Consider the following 14,149-nt stretch of genomic DNA (forward strand, 5'->3'; position numbering starts at 1 on the left):
AGGCGCCTGCCGATGCCGTGCTGCTCATCATTTTGCTCCTCGCTTTGCCAAACTCTGAGTAAGTAAACACGGAGGGCAAGGCGTCTCTCCCCTGCCTGCACAGCCCGAGTGAGGGCAGGAAGGGAACTCACACCAGAAACAAGGTAGAAAGATTCACTTTAAAACCAGGCGGAAGTGGCATGGAACTAGCTCTGCTAGGGAGCACACCGTACCCATGGTGCCGGCTCTGGGCCAGCCACCTCTGTGGGATGTGGGAGTGGGAATGGTGGCAAACACTGGCATGGCTGGACGTGGCTGCAGGAGCAGGGGGCACAGAGAACCCCATCCCCAGGGCAGGAGCAGGCACAAGGCACGGCTGTCTGCTGAGGGGCTCCAGCTCCCTACACTGCTGCTGAGGACAGGAAAGCAATTTCCTTAAGGGATTCCATCACATGAGCTCCTAGGACAGTTGCGTTTGGGCCTGGAGGTTCTTGGTGGGACAGGGTGGGCACATTGCATGCTGGAGAGTGGACAGCTCAGAGCAAAACCCACCCAGGACTTGACGTGCAGCAGGAAGGAAGCAGGGAGATATCCTCGTTCTGAGCGCCTTGGCCCCAGCCCTCCTGCATGGTGGTATCACTGTCCATCACTCTGTTGGATCAAGGAGCCGCTCTCCATGCAGGCCAGGTAACTATCATAGTTCTCCTCACCCCTCTTCACGCAGCGGAGGAAATAGTCCTCATCAGTGATGGCCTCCAGGAGGTTGGTCTGCACCAGGCAAACATCATACAGCTCCGAGGTAGGAGCGCACCTTGGGCTGCTGCTGCCTCGCTCCGAAAACACCTGCGGGAGAGAGCAGAATATGGAAGCACTCATCCACTGTGGACAACAGTGCCAGGTCTGTGCCCGGCCCAAGTGCAGAGCCTGGCAGCAGTGCATGCATCTTGCCGTGCATCACAATCTTGCCTCCCTCAGCCAGGTGCTGTCAGTTCACTGAGCATCTGCCAAGTGAGCTGATTGCAGCAGGAAAGAGCTTCCATTTTCACTCTAGTGGTAGAAGATGAAGTTTCTCCAGATTTCCCTCCCCTCCCACACGGCCCCTTTGGATCAGAACCAGCTTGTCACAACGTGTGGCTGGGGCTCCCCTAAGGAAAGGGCTGCACTGGGCTGCTGGAAGAAAAACTGTGCCAACCCCAGAATAACCTCTGCCACCAGCTCTGCCATTGCTGCCTCAGCCTGTTTCCAGAATTGGCGCAGCCACATGGCACAGGAGGGGTCAACAGCTTCACCATGCTTCTGCCTAAGGCTGCCTGATAACCTGCATCCTTCCCAGCACAGCCGTATGGCACTGTCACTGTCACAGGGAAAGGCCCTGCAGAGCTAGTGAGACAAAAGTGGAAGATGATGTCTAACCGACCCATCCAGGCTACAGAGCAAGGCCCGACAGCAGCACAGAGCCCTGCTGGAAAACTGCTTAGCTGCCATCCAAACCCCTGCTGGGTCTGCTGCCAAGATAACTCGATCCCACCTGTCTGATCTGGTGCCAGGGGAGCCCTGAGGTTATCTTCACAGCTGCCCCAAGACAAGCTGAGCAGCCCAATTGACCCAGCTTTGCTGGCTACAGATGGTGACAGGCAGAGCTCCTTGATCAGGAAAACAGCCCAAGGCTGAAACGCAGCAAGTGGAGCTGCATGAGCCGTGCTCTGGCTGCTCTAGACATGCAGGGAGCAGCTGCTGTAGAGAAACCTCGGGCTCTCAGTAGAGCCTTCTGCATTCATTCACCTCAGTCAGCTCAGGCACAGAGCAAGCCTTTCCTCTAACAGGTCTGCTCTGTGCAGAGATAACTCCTGTCACCAGCTGCAAAACTGAGAGTGCTTGTGTAGAAGTGAATATATGCAAACATCCCATCCTTTGCCATGCTCCAGGTGCCCTGCAGACCACTGCAGGTTTCTTTGTGTGCTGCCTCCTTCTGGATGGAACCCAGCCTCATTTGAGACTCATTTGTGGAGCTGCAGCTCTTGTCTGATCATCGATAGTTTGTCCAGTTGCTGAGTACATTTCAGGCTGCATCAGTGTTCCCAGGCTCCACCACAAATGCTGCCCTTTAAATACAGTGCCACAAGATGCTGCAGCCACACAGCAAGGCTGGCTGGCTGCCGTGCTGGCAGGGAGCAGGGATGACTCACCCCAGCGGAGCACAGGAGCTTGGCAACATGCACAGGCATTGAACGCCTGCTGTTCTGTGCTGACAGCCAATTCCAGCCTCCCCACCGGCAGCCCCAGTCATCTGGGGAGCAGCAGCACCAGGACAAAGCCTTGGTCCTTCTCCTCATGATAGCACAAAGGGAACAAAACATGTCTGCCTATGCAGGGACACCCCAGCTAACACCAGGGGGTGTTCAACCACCTACCTGAGGGTGGACAATGGTGTCTGTATCATCCAGCCGGATGTTGTCATCAATGAAGATGTGGTGAATGCTGGGATCGTGGGGGTCTATCCACAGGGGTTTCCCACCCTGGGAAGAGAACTGATTTCTGGCCCACCTGAAACAAGAGGTGGTGCAGTGCATTGTCAAGGAAAGGACAGGGTGATGGCTTGCAGGTAAGGGCAGTCAAGTCAGCACCGATTTCCTCCTAAGAACCAGGGAAATGGGACAAGGATAAAATGCCCAAAGCACTTTCTCAGTGCCCTACTTCTCACCAGTCAAAGTGGTCTTGGAAGCCTCCAATTCCCTCCAAAGAGCTGAAGTAATCATACAGCTTTCTTCCATCCTCCCTGGTGGTGAGTCGTTCTGCTCCTCGTTTCAGCACCACCTCTCGCTTACTGCAGCGTATTTGGCCAGGAGTGAGGACCACAGGGAGCTGCAGTATTATTGAAAGCAGGAGATGAGAGGTTTCCAAAGCAAGCAGATTGTTTACTGCATTGTAACAGACAACAAACAGCAGGGTGGTAACTTCCCATGACAGCGTGGGAGGACGGCGCTAGGGAAAATATGAGATGTGGAACCCACACAACCCAACAAGCTTTGCATGTCCTGGGGAATAGAAACAGAGACCATCTAGCTACACCCTTCCAACCTTTCAGTGCCTGGTTGTTGTCAGCTCTCTGAGAAACAACTGGAGTGACTTCTGATGGTTGGAGCACATAATCCAACCTCAGTGATTCTGTGATTCTATGACACTTGATTCTATCACTCCTGCCCTGCCTCCTGATGTGACCAGCTGTGGGCAGAGGTCCTGATGTGCTGTAGAGGCCGCTCCATCCCTAGCTCAGCCACCCTGCCAGCAGACCCCCCCCCACCAGCAGGTGGGGACACTCACCGCCAGGTCCCGCAGGGCAGGGAACTGGGGGTGCTGCCCGGCCAGGGCCGAGCGCAGGGCCAACAGCGTGCGGGGCAAGTCGGTCCCGAAGGTCCTAAAGATAACAGTGAAGTCCCTGCCGTCCCGGTGCAGGGCATCCAGCAGGCGGAAGAAGGAGGGCAGGATGAAGTGGTAGTGCTTGCCGTGCCCATCCCGCACCGAGAGCTCCTGGTGGGGCTGGCCCGGCCACTCCAGCAGCCGCAGGTGCTGCTCGTGGAGGCTGCTGAAGCGCTGCCCGGGCCCGGACTGCGTGAATCCCTGGTCCCGGCCATAGCGGCAGTAGTAGCTGACGGCTCCGGGGCAGGGGGCTCGCAGCGAGGGGCGGTCACTCACCCACTGCCATTCACCTGCAGGAGATAAAGGCGCTCACTGGCTGCCCGCCGGTCCCTCGCAGGCACCGCCCCGGTTCTCAGCCCCTGCCCGGCCGTGGCTCCCGATCCCGGCTCCATCCCCGACCCCTCGGTCTCCCATCATCCCGTCTCTCACCGTCATCCCCCTCCCGGCCCCACGTGGCGGAGCTGAGGAACACGTTCAGCGCCTCCCTCGGGCCCAGCCCCGACACCGCGTCCGCCGCCACCACCGTGTTGTTCAGGTCCACGTGCAGCACCAGGCGCCGCCGCCCCGCCCGCCCGCTCATGGCCCCGCTGTCGGCACCGGAACCGGCGACACGGAGCCCGTTGCCTGGAAACGGCGCCGCTTCCGCCCTCCGTGTCTCCCCGGCGGCGCCCCCTGCCGAGCCGGGCCGGGCCGGGGCTGTGGGGGCTGGAGCTGGAGCTGGAGCCCGGGGGTCGGGGGGGGGGCGGGGTTGGGGGGGGTCTCGGTGCGGTGGGCGTGTCCGACCGCCGGTATCGCTGCGGTGGGAGGGGATAAAAACCGGAAGCGGAACTGGGCGCTATTTCCGGCGCTCCGCGGGCGGCCATGTTGGAGCGGAGAGCGCGGCGCAGCGGCGGGTGCGGGTCTGGCGGCGGCCGGTAGGTTGGGGCCGGCGGTGCCCGAGTCCCGCGCTCCCGGGCGGGGGCACTGCCGAGCCGACCCGGCGGGAAGCGCCTTCCGGGAGGAGGAGGCGGAGCCGCAGCTCTGCGGGCCCCGCCCCGGTCTCCGCCCCCTCCGGGTGCCGGGAGCCGGCGCGGGGCCGCACCCGCTGTCTGCACCAATCACCTCCCGCAGCACCCCGTCAAACCGGGCAGAGCACCGAGACACGGCGGGATCCGCACCGGGATCCGCACCGGGCTCCTCCGGCCGCTGGGGAGGGAGGATGTGAGGAAGCGAGGGACGGGCCCGGGGAAGGGGCAGCGCCTCGTTACCGGAGGGAGGCAGCGCCCGCAGCCTGCCCGCCCCGCGAACCATCCTGCAGAGCTCCCGGGGCACGGCCGGGCTGGCATTGTCCGCTGACAGCCGGCCCCGGGCCCCTCCAGGCCTCTAGACTTTGCTCCTGGGGTAGCAGAGCACCTTGCGCCACACCAGCAGCTGTGGCCATCGGGCACTTCCCCTAGGACGTGTCCCTGGGTAGGGCACCAAACGAGCAGCGTTGCTTTTGGGTGGGCCTCTGTGCACACTGCTGTTTGCACTATGGCAGCAAGGCTGTATATCTGCGTGTTGGGCTGTTCTGTCCATGTGGCAATGAACACTGGGCCGCACGCTGCTGTTGGACACCAGAATACCTGCCCAGGTGTCCTGCGTGCCCCTGCGCTCAGTGCACCATGAAATTCTCAGTGGAAGATGATTGTGTGCCCCTGTGGCGCAAGTGGTAGAAGTGCCGCTCTGCTACACAGAGGCTCGAATCCCAGGGGGTTGGACTCGATGATCTCTAAGGTCCCTTCCAACCCGCACAAGACTATGATACTATGATATGATACTATGAAGATGATGAATTTTGCAACCTGTTAAGAGTGTGTTGGTAGTTGTGCTTCTCTGCTGGCTTCTCTCTACCACGTCAGGATTGAGCTCTCTGTCCTTGCTGGTTTCACAGTGCCCGCTGCTGCTTGGTCATTATGGAGATGGCAAATGTTGCTGCTGGGCCCTGGTGCCAGCCTCAGTCCTGTCCGAGCACTTCCCTCCTCACCCGTGGGAGGTTCCCTGTGTGCTGCGAAGTGACTGCATGATCCTCCTTCAAATCCCTCTTCTGCTGTGACGTCTGCAGAACACTTGACATGGATTAGTCTGTCACGTGGTGGCTCTTAGCCCCTCGCTGACCTGTGCTTCCCCTCCTCTCTCTACTTTTGGCTGATATTAAACTCCAGGCGTGTGTATCTTCCCTGTCTGTGGGAGCTGCCCAGCCCTGCGGTGCAGCTGCACTTTGGGAGGAGTCCAGGCTATGAGCAGTTCCTCGCTCTGCTGCCTCAAGTGCTCACTTTTCCAGCTCTCTTATCTGCATTCTGCCCTTTCCCCTGATACCTTCAGCATGTCCCTGAAAAGCTTGTTCTCTTGATTCCTCCCCGTTATTTTGAGAGCAGTGCTGCAGATTTTTGCTTCCAACTGAGGTGTTGGTTGAGCAGCCAGCTCAGCAGGAGAGTTTGGGTTCTCCCAGTCACGCTACAAAATCCCACCCTGCTCTTTGATATCTTTTTGTTTTTGTTTTGTGAGCCAAAATTGGTTCTCTTGTTGCAGCTGCTCTGCGCCACTAAGTGAGATCTGTGCTGTACTTCTAACCGTTATAGCCTGCTGATATCCGTTTCCTGCCTGCCACTCCACTTGAACTTCTCACTTCCTCACTTGGCAGCAATTGTCCTTGGATCGACAGCAGTGTGCTGGGACAGCGAGCTGTAGACTGTGGCTGCAATACAGGGACAGCAAGGAGTGGCATTGTGTTACCCTGATGTTCAGCACCACTGAAGCATGGCTGAAATAGCCTCCGGCTCTGCTGTCAGTGTTTCAGAAGGAGGCTGCAGATCTGGAAAGGACTCAAAATCCTTTTTTTTGAGCAAAATCAATTCAAAAGCTGAAAAAATTGAATGTGACACAGGGTTAGAGTTGAGATGCTTGAGCTGCTTAGTTCATCAGTGAGAGTGTTGACATGGTGCAGTCACGTTGTTCTCAGTATGTGCCCAGGGAAAAGCTTAAACGAAAGGTTGCTTTGCAAAGGCAAAATAAGATCTGAGTTCCAGATGTGGGGCATATGAGACTCAAACAGGAAAAAAGCTGTGGATGTCACTAAGTTAACACTGGAACTGTTCGTCTTGGGGTGGATTGGATGGGATTGTCTGAAATCTTTGTTTAGAATTGAGTGTATTTCTGTGAGATATGTCTTAGTTTTGCTGCAGAGATATATCAGTGATGGAGTATTTTTTGCTGCTAGCTGGAGATGTGCAGAGATTTCAGCCTGATGCCTGTGAGTAGCAAAATCTAGGCTTAATGCTTTCAGGTCCCCACTTAAAAATGTGAGATGATTTCAGTTGCTGTAAGCTAACTATTTTCTCTCTCCCTTTGAGGTGCCTAGGGTTGTTTTTCCAGTAATTTTGAAGCACCCAATTGCCTAATGCCATGAATATTGCAGTGAACAATGTGGAGGAAAAAGCTGTCCATTCCTGGTCGAGAATTTACTCTGCAGGACAAAAAGTGCTGGAGGAAGCCCTCCGAGTCTTCAACCCCATGTCCAAGGACCTCTCAGACACAGAAACGCAGCTGGTCGCCTTTATTCAGGGCCTCAAGGAAGAGGGTTTCCAGCCCACAATTCTGAGGAGCAAGGATGTGTATGGGTACAACTCGTGCACAGCAGACACACCTAGCCAAGCAAAAGGGAGCACACCGCACAGCTGCGCTGCTGCCGCCACCTCCACATCCCCTAAGACTCCAGCTAGAAGCACTGCAGCCATGGCAAGAGCATCTGCTTCCCCCACCAGCATTTCTGTGAACTCTTCTAAAGTCTCCTCTCTGCCAATCTCTAAAGGTGATTCCACAAATTTGCTGCTGAACTCCTTTAAGCAGACCAGGTCAGGCAAGTCCAAGGCCTCAGTAGTGGGCTTTCCTGCAAGCATGTATCCTGATGTGTATCCAGCCGTGAGGCTGTCTGTGGTTCTGGAAGCTCTGGTGCCACTGAAAACCCACACATCCTGTTTGGAATCCAAGTACACACACAGGCCTCTTGGGGTCTCACCCTCGGACCTTAAACTCCTGAAGGTTTCAAGCCAGACAAGGCAATTTTCTCCAGGCAAGACCACTAAAATAAGAGAAGGTAGGAGGTGTAAGCGTGTGGGAAAGAAAGCACCGGATTCTGCCACCCTCGCTTTAAATCTTCTGAAGGGACTAAAGGGTGGAGTGCTGCAGGAGAGCAATGCTTGTAAAGCCTCAGGAGTCCTGAACGGAAGAATTGCAGGCAGCTCCTCCCAAGGCTGCGCCACAGCACAGCAGTCCAAGGCCTTGAAAATCAAAGCTAAGGAAGCTCCGGTGGGGAAAATGGAGTGGAAGGATAGCAGCACTTACCAGGAGACTGTTGGGAAGAAGAGGAAAAGAGTTACAGAGGTGAGAGATGCACCTCAGAGAAAAAAGTCAAAATCCATTCCTGTCCAAAATAAGGCTCGACGAGCTCGGAGCACTTTGAACCCGCTGAAATTTTGGGCCATCAAGGTGGGCAATTCTTCTTCCGATGATGAAGTGAGAAGAAGAGCACAGAAGATTCTTAGAGTCAACCTGTCCCCTGTGATCCGAATTCAGCCCTTGTCCCACTCTCACAGCGTCCCCTGAGTTTCTTCACTTGGTCACTTTCTTGTAAGTAAATATGATCCCGGCACCGGAGCGTGGTGAAGTTTAAGAGCAACTTTGGATTTCTGGTGTCTGGTGACTATACATCAACTAACCTGTAGACGGAGCAGCCTGCTCTTGTGCTGCTTCTGGCTGTCCACCACCACCACTATGCAGAACTGGCTGCACAAGTGCAAAACCGTGCTCAGCAATGTGGGACGGTGCCTTTGGCCGCCGTGAGCCGAGCAGGTCAGAACGCCGACTTTCTCTGGTCTCCCTTCTAAATGTGGCAGGCTGTGCTCTCGCTGCAGGGTCAGAACACATGACTTTCTCATGACATGGATGCACTGTGATATTGCTCTTTTTCAAGCTGTACATTTACTGGTTTTATTTTGATCAAATTTTATAACTTTATTATCTATGTACCCATATATGTGCATATAGCCCAGGAACTGCAGGAAGATGCACTTCCTCCATCCCTCTGGGCCTGGGTTCAATAGCTTTTGTTCCCCCTTCCCATCAGCCAGTCTTTTGTTGAAGGTGCTCGGATTTCACTGTGTTTCAGTGTTGTGACAGTCTGTTCTGGGTGCTCTTGAACAGCTCAGAAGCAGGCAGAGTTATAAGCACTTGAAAATGCCAAGCAATCTGGAGAATTACCAGCTGATAGTTGGTACTATCATACTTTTTTATCATCGGGATCATACTTCTGGTATTACTGTTGCCTGAAAGTGGGGGAGTACTACTGGGCTGGTGCTTGCAGTTTTGCTAGAGGTCTCTGGGTGCTTCCTCTGTTCATGGTAGCGGAAGCTCTGAACTCATCTTGGGACTTTGCCTCCAAAGAGCAATTCTACTGGAGCCCAGTGTTGTTCCGCCCTCTCTTACCTCTGTTGCAAAGGTAGAAAATGAGCTATGACTGTTACAGCCTTAGGGCTAGAGTTGCTGATCAGAGTTGCTTAAAGTGCCCTGCCCATGATGTAGCTGCTGTTGCTGAACGCGTCAGGAGCAGGTTCTAGGTGTTACTAGAGAAGATGCCCACTGTGTCTGAATGTATTAGATAAAGCCCACCTGTCCCAGAGTTCAGTGGCATCGGTGAGCCTGAACCACAGCAGAAGAGATGAATTATAGACAAGTGTATACCAGCACTTAAGTGTGGAAAGTTTGTGGGGATGTCTGTCAGTTTGTGGGGATGGGGCAGTAGGAGCAGAGAATCACTGCATAACTATGGATAGCAGCTTTGCCAACCGCTGGGGTGTTGGGAAGAGGTGTGTGACAGCTCAGCAAAGGTTCTGCTGGTCCCCAGGAGCATCGCGTGCCACTGCCAGTGGGCTGTGCTGCTGCATGTGCCAGGACAAGCTGGGGTCGAAGCTCAGTGAGCAGCACACACCTATAGGGACAGCAGGTGGGGATGTACACATGGCTGGTGGTGGGATGTCAGTGGGGTACAGCAGTCTGGCAGCTTGGGGAATATAGTAGTGCCTGGCTGTTTGCAAGGTTGGCTGTGTGCCGTGCTGTGTTCAGGTCTCTGCAGCAGTGGGCTGGTAATCCACTCATTTTCTCACCAGCTCAAAATACTGATTGTCTGACCTAGTAATCTCTGGGGACATTGGTTGAAGGGATGAGCTCCACAGGGAAGCCACAGCTTCTTATGTATCAGCTCTTCTCTAGCACCTGTCCGGATTTCAGTGCTTAATAAAAGGGGTTGGTGTCTGATCCCCAGCTCAGAGAGCAGAACTGAGGTGGGAAGAGGAGAAAGGAGTTTCACTAGGGAGTGAGAGGGCAGAGGAGCTGGTGTCCTGGGGCACAGCTTGGGCTCTGAGCCTGCTCTCACCCTCAGGAGATGATGGCTGGCCCTGCATCACGCGCTCTGCTTCTGGGCGGTGTGACCTGCTGTCAGAGATTATAACTTGCAGTGTTCAAGACTGACCTGTGAATGCCGCTGGTTGGCTGCAGAGCAGGAGGAATGTTTTCTTCTCCTGTGTTCTAAAATGCCCTGGCAGAGAATTCCCTTTCTCGACATGATTCTGGATGAACAGGAGCCTTCCATCACTGCTTACTGGCCAAAAATTACTTTGTCCCTTTTGTTCCCACCCCTTCAGACCTTTCTCATTCCCACGCTCTCAAATGCCAGGTCTCAAAGTCCTGTGCTGGAGTTTCTCTTTCTGGCCGTGTCCCAGGGAGGGCTCTGTGGTATCGCTGCTCTCGTGGCTCCTCCGTTCCCAGCCCCATATAAGGGCACCAAGAGCTGTCCTGGAGCTTCTTTGTGCAGCACGAGACCTACCTCCCAGCAGAGTGCCTGGGTTCCAGTGGGGAAAAGCAGTTGCTCATCCGCAGGGCTGAATTTAGGGACTTATTTCCTCCAGTGTGAACAGGAAGCTGAGCACCTGAAGCCAGCTGTCTGATGCATCCCTCACCTTCCTTGTGTTTCTTCTGCTGCTGCACTGCTATCTGCTTCCCCGCTCTTCTGTCACCTCTTATTTAACACTTTGAATCTGTGCCAGCTGAGGACTTGCCTTGTGCTGTGTTGCACATCATGCAGAGCACACCACCTCAGCCCCACCTTTCCAGGCACTGAGCTGGGTAGAGGCATTACCTTACCCAGCATCCTTCCCCAGCCACCAGTGCAAGCTCTGCTGTGCTAGAAGTGCTTTGTGGTAGGGCTGTATCACGGCATCCTGTGAGGAATGTCAGCACCCTGTAACACTGTGATCAGACCTGCCTCTGTCAGCATTTCTGTGGCACAGAGCACCCTTGAGCTTGCAGGGCTGTGCTGCAGCTCTCAGACTTGCTTTGTGTTTGCTGAATTCACATCATTTAAAACAGGACTCTGCCATCCTGATGTCTCCTCTTCCCCATCGATGACTTTGGAACATGGCTGGAAGAATGGCAGCCCATTATTCACAGAGGGGCTTTGCGGCCTCTGGTGCCAATGTCAGCCAGTGCAGCCTGGCAGTTATGTCCTGGTGGATGTGTTGGCTGTGGGCTCCCCACAACCTGTGCTTGGCTCTGCTGTCCTTTGTCTGTACACACAGCTTGCTGCCTGGTGCGCTGGGAAGGTTGGGGGGCTATCAAACCCCTTGGCTCTACCAGAGATCTCCTGAGGTCACTTCCACCCTGTTTGTTCAATGGCAGTGGTTGGATCGTATGCCTTCCAAGGACTTGCAGCAGTGCTGGCTGTGCAGCATGTGGAAAATACATTACCTGCAGTGCCCCCGGTCTCTCCTGAGCATGCCATATGCACGTTGCTCAGACCTGCTTCTGTATTAGTCAGTTTGAATTCATCCAAGTGCCTAACGTGGCCTGTGCTATTCCTGGGCACCGTGACAGCCAAGAGCTGTGGAGGCTCTCTGAGGAACGCTTTAACTGCGTGGGTTTCTGCCACTGTCACTTGTAGTAACGATTCAGGCAGCGGTCAAAGGGCTGTTCTTCAGGCTGAGTTGGTGGAAATCATTTTTCTTTTATTCAGCTGCCAAGAAGCAAGAGTTTATGCTTCACTTCCACCAGACGAGCTCTGTGAGCTTCCTGCAATGCTTCAGATGTCTGTCACTGAGGTCCTTGGGGAGAGCAGCTTGTACAGCGGGGAGCAGACATCAGACACCGGGCTGAAATCACAGTGTTAATTGGTAGAAATGTTTTAAAGTTCATGTGCGCTGTGATCACATTTCACCTTCTGCTGCTGCTTTCAGCTGGAGAAGTTTCTCCTTGGCCTCTTCCCTGTGAGCCATGTAGCGTGGCACTCCTGTTTGCTTTCCCCCCGGATGCCAGCTGCAGTAGTGTCCTTGTACTGAGTTTTGTAAGCACTTTTCTGCAAGATAAGGGATTATTACTATTATTATTACTACGAAACTCCTGTTTTGTAGCCCACCGCTGGTGTTTTAGCATGGAGAGCTGTGCTGGAGAGTCCTTAGAGCTGCACTGGGTTGGATGGGGACGGCTCTTTGCCTTGTCAGCTGGGCAGGCTGGGACCATGTGAGGACAGAGCTGCTGTGCTGTGTGTGAGGCATTGCTGATGGCTGTCGGCCACAGCTGAGCAGCTGTGGATGTGACATTCCTGCACTGTGCTGCCTGCAAAGCAGTAGTGCTGAGGTTGGACCCCTCAGCTTGCTTAGAAAGGCAAGAAGGAAGATCTCTAAAGGAGAAGCAGGGATTGGGGGGAAACAAAAGATGCCAGGCTCCCCTGGCGCCTGTTGCCTGCTGCCCTCTGGAAGAACTGGCAGGGAGAGTGAGCATCTGAAATGACTTCCCCTGTGGGGGTGATTAGGCCTTGCCCCTGGGGAGTCCCTTAAAGGCCTTATTATCCTCTGGGAATCTCTCCTTCTCTTAATTAGCCCTTCTGGTTCCTGTTGCTACAGGCAGCCCCTGTGAGAGTCCGGTGATTCCCATGGATAGTGAGGCACATGGCGCTGCTGTAAAACAGTGGGTGCTGCAGAGCTACCACTGAAACCTGTCATCCCCAGGGCACAGCCTGCAAAGCAGGGTGTCAAGGCCTGGGACAGTTTGAAGCCAGCACTGGCATCTGTGCTGGGGAAGACGTGTTGTATAATGACATTCCCTCCTTGTGGTTCCCAGTGCAGCATAGCTGGGATGCATTACTCCTGCAGCAGGGCACAGCAGGGATGTGGGGATCTGCCCCAGCACTGCTGGCTACAGGACTCCTCCTCCAGCCATCGCATCTGGGAGAACCACCTCCATGGCACAGCATGACCTCCCTGCCCAGGAATGGTGCCACCAATGGTCCCCAACACTTGGGTGCCTCAAGTGACACTGGGAGCAGCAATGTGCCGTGCCCAGGCTGCTGGTGCTGCACCTCATCCCCACGGCTGGGCACTCAACAAACTTTTGTATGATGAATTCACAGCAGCCGACCATCTTGTTCTGGAGTGAACTTTATACTGTTTCATTTGTTTGTGTAGAATGTTTCTGAAGGTATATTTAATGTTTAATATGAGGCTGGGCTGCTCCACACTCACTGTTGTATATTTTGGAGCGGCATTGTTTGGTGAAAAGACAACCTTAGTATTATCCCACTCTTATGAGGGAACAGGACAAAAAACAGTCTGTCTTCTTTCTTAAATGAGATGAGCTTTTGTAATGAAGTCCTAGCAGGTGTCCAGCCCTTCAGTAAATGGTGCTCAGAACCACTCTGCGTGTCCGGCTCTTCTTTGGTGCCTGCCAGGCGGTGCTGCAGCTCCCAGCCCATGTGGTGCTGTGCCATCCCTGCTGTGTTCCACTCATGCACTCAGTGAGCTGGGGGTCACCCAGCCGCAATGAAGGAATGCCTGGCTCGGATGGCAGATGCTCCAGCCGAGTAGCCGTGGTGCCATGCTGGTATAAACTGGCACAGATCTGCATTCCAGGTTAGTTCCCGGCTCGGTGCTGCGCTGTGGGCGCTCTGCCAGGTCCCGTTTGCCTGCCCCCCTCCCTCTCCCCTCGGGATCCCTTTCTGCCGGCTAATTCAACAGCGATGCCATTGTTTGCTGCCGTGTGATCCGGCTCCGTTTGTCCCGCCGGGCCATCGGTGCGCTGACCCAGCACTAACGGTGGTGGGACCGCGGCCCCAGCCGAGCGGCAGCTCCTCCCGGTGCATCGAATAGCCGTGAGCTGCAGCACCCTGGTGAGTCAGCCCCCGTGGCACGCGGGGAGCCCGAGCAAAGTCCTCAGGCAGGGAAGAGGTGAAGCAGCTCTGATCGCTGGGGATGTTCCGGGAGGCGTCGGCCGCCCGCTGGGTGCACTGAAGTTGGTCCAGCGGGGCTGGCCAGGCGTGGGAGGCTGCACTGCACACCGGCTGAGCACTGCGGGAGGAGCTGAGCTCACTGCCCCCACCTGTGTCAGGGCTCCAGCTGCTCTGGGTGGGAAATCACAGCCTTTGGCAGGCCGGGATGTGGCCCATTTGCACTGCTGGCTGCTCACATCCTCAAAAGGATCCTGAGGATCCCTCCCTCTCCCATTTCCAAGGCTGGAGATCCTATTACAGCCACCTTTATCAGGCCACTGGCGATCTCCCCAAAGCAAATAAGATGTGCTTGGCAAGATACATCGGTATAGACATGCTGGCCCGTGCTAATGGCTCTTTATCAGCTCATCTCCTCCCAGCTCTCCTATTACCTCAGCAGAGCCAAGGTCGGTGCCCGGTCAG

The 14,149-nt window shown here is 55.1% G+C and overlaps 2 protein-coding genes across 5 annotated transcripts; one reads left to right on the plus strand and one right to left on the minus strand.

Annotated features, from left to right (window-relative positions):
- Positions 1 to 139: 139 nt before the first annotated feature.
- LOC107319882 lies at positions 140 to 4,144 on the minus strand. The gene is made up of 5 exons (XM_015875190.2): positions 3,826 to 4,144; positions 3,301 to 3,686; positions 2,681 to 2,841; positions 2,391 to 2,523; positions 140 to 822 (listed from the first exon to the last, which is right to left on the minus strand). Exons 1-5 carry the CDS (start codon positions 3,974 to 3,976, stop codon positions 616 to 618), a joined length of 1,038 nt encoding a protein of 345 aa, XP_015730676.1. The 5' UTR covers positions 3,977 to 4,144; the 3' UTR covers positions 140 to 615.
- Positions 4,145 to 4,219: 75 nt separating this feature from the next.
- CCDC71 (coiled-coil domain containing 71) lies at positions 4,220 to 13,155 on the plus strand. 4 transcript variants are annotated; one of them, XM_015875186.1, is made up of 2 exons: positions 4,220 to 4,310; positions 6,768 to 13,155. In XM_015875186.1, exon 2 carries the CDS (start codon positions 6,820 to 6,822, stop codon positions 8,017 to 8,019), a length of 1,200 nt encoding a protein of 399 aa, XP_015730672.1. In that variant the 5' UTR covers positions 4,220 to 4,310; positions 6,768 to 6,819; the 3' UTR covers positions 8,020 to 13,155. The 4 variants fall into 4 exon arrangements, with proteins under 4 accessions (XP_015730672.1, XP_015730674.1, XP_015730673.1 ...); XM_015875188.1 differs by having other exon boundaries at positions 4,222 to 4,310; positions 6,776 to 13,155; XM_015875187.2 differs by lacking the exon at positions 4,220 to 4,310 and adding an exon at positions 4,330 to 6,667.
- The last annotated feature ends 994 nt before the right edge of the window (positions 13,156 to 14,149 follow it).

Source organism: Coturnix japonica, chromosome 12, assembly GCF_001577835.2.
Source record: "Coturnix japonica isolate 7356 chromosome 12, Coturnix japonica 2.1, whole genome shotgun sequence".
Lineage (NCBI taxonomy): Eukaryota > Metazoa > Chordata > Aves > Galliformes > Phasianidae > Coturnix > Coturnix japonica.

Excerpts from the sequence above, each read along its gene's own strand:
- LOC107319882 (XM_015875190.2), bottom strand. The coding sequence starts at position 3,976 with ATGAGCGGGCGGGCGGGGCGGCGGCGCCTGGTGCTGCACGTGGACCTG. Across the intron at positions 3,687-3,825 it reads GGGCCGGGAGGGGGATGACG|GTGAATGGCAGTGGGTGAGT; the intron begins GTGAGAGACGGG and ends TATCTCCTGCAG. Across the intron at positions 823-2,390 it reads ACACCATTGTCCACCCTCAG|GTGTTTTCGGAGCGAGGCAG; the intron begins GTAGGTGGTTGA and ends TCTCTCCCGCAG.
- CCDC71 (XM_015875186.1), top strand. The coding sequence starts at position 6,820 with ATGAATATTGCAGTGAACAATGTGGAGGAAAAAGCTGTCCATTCCTGG.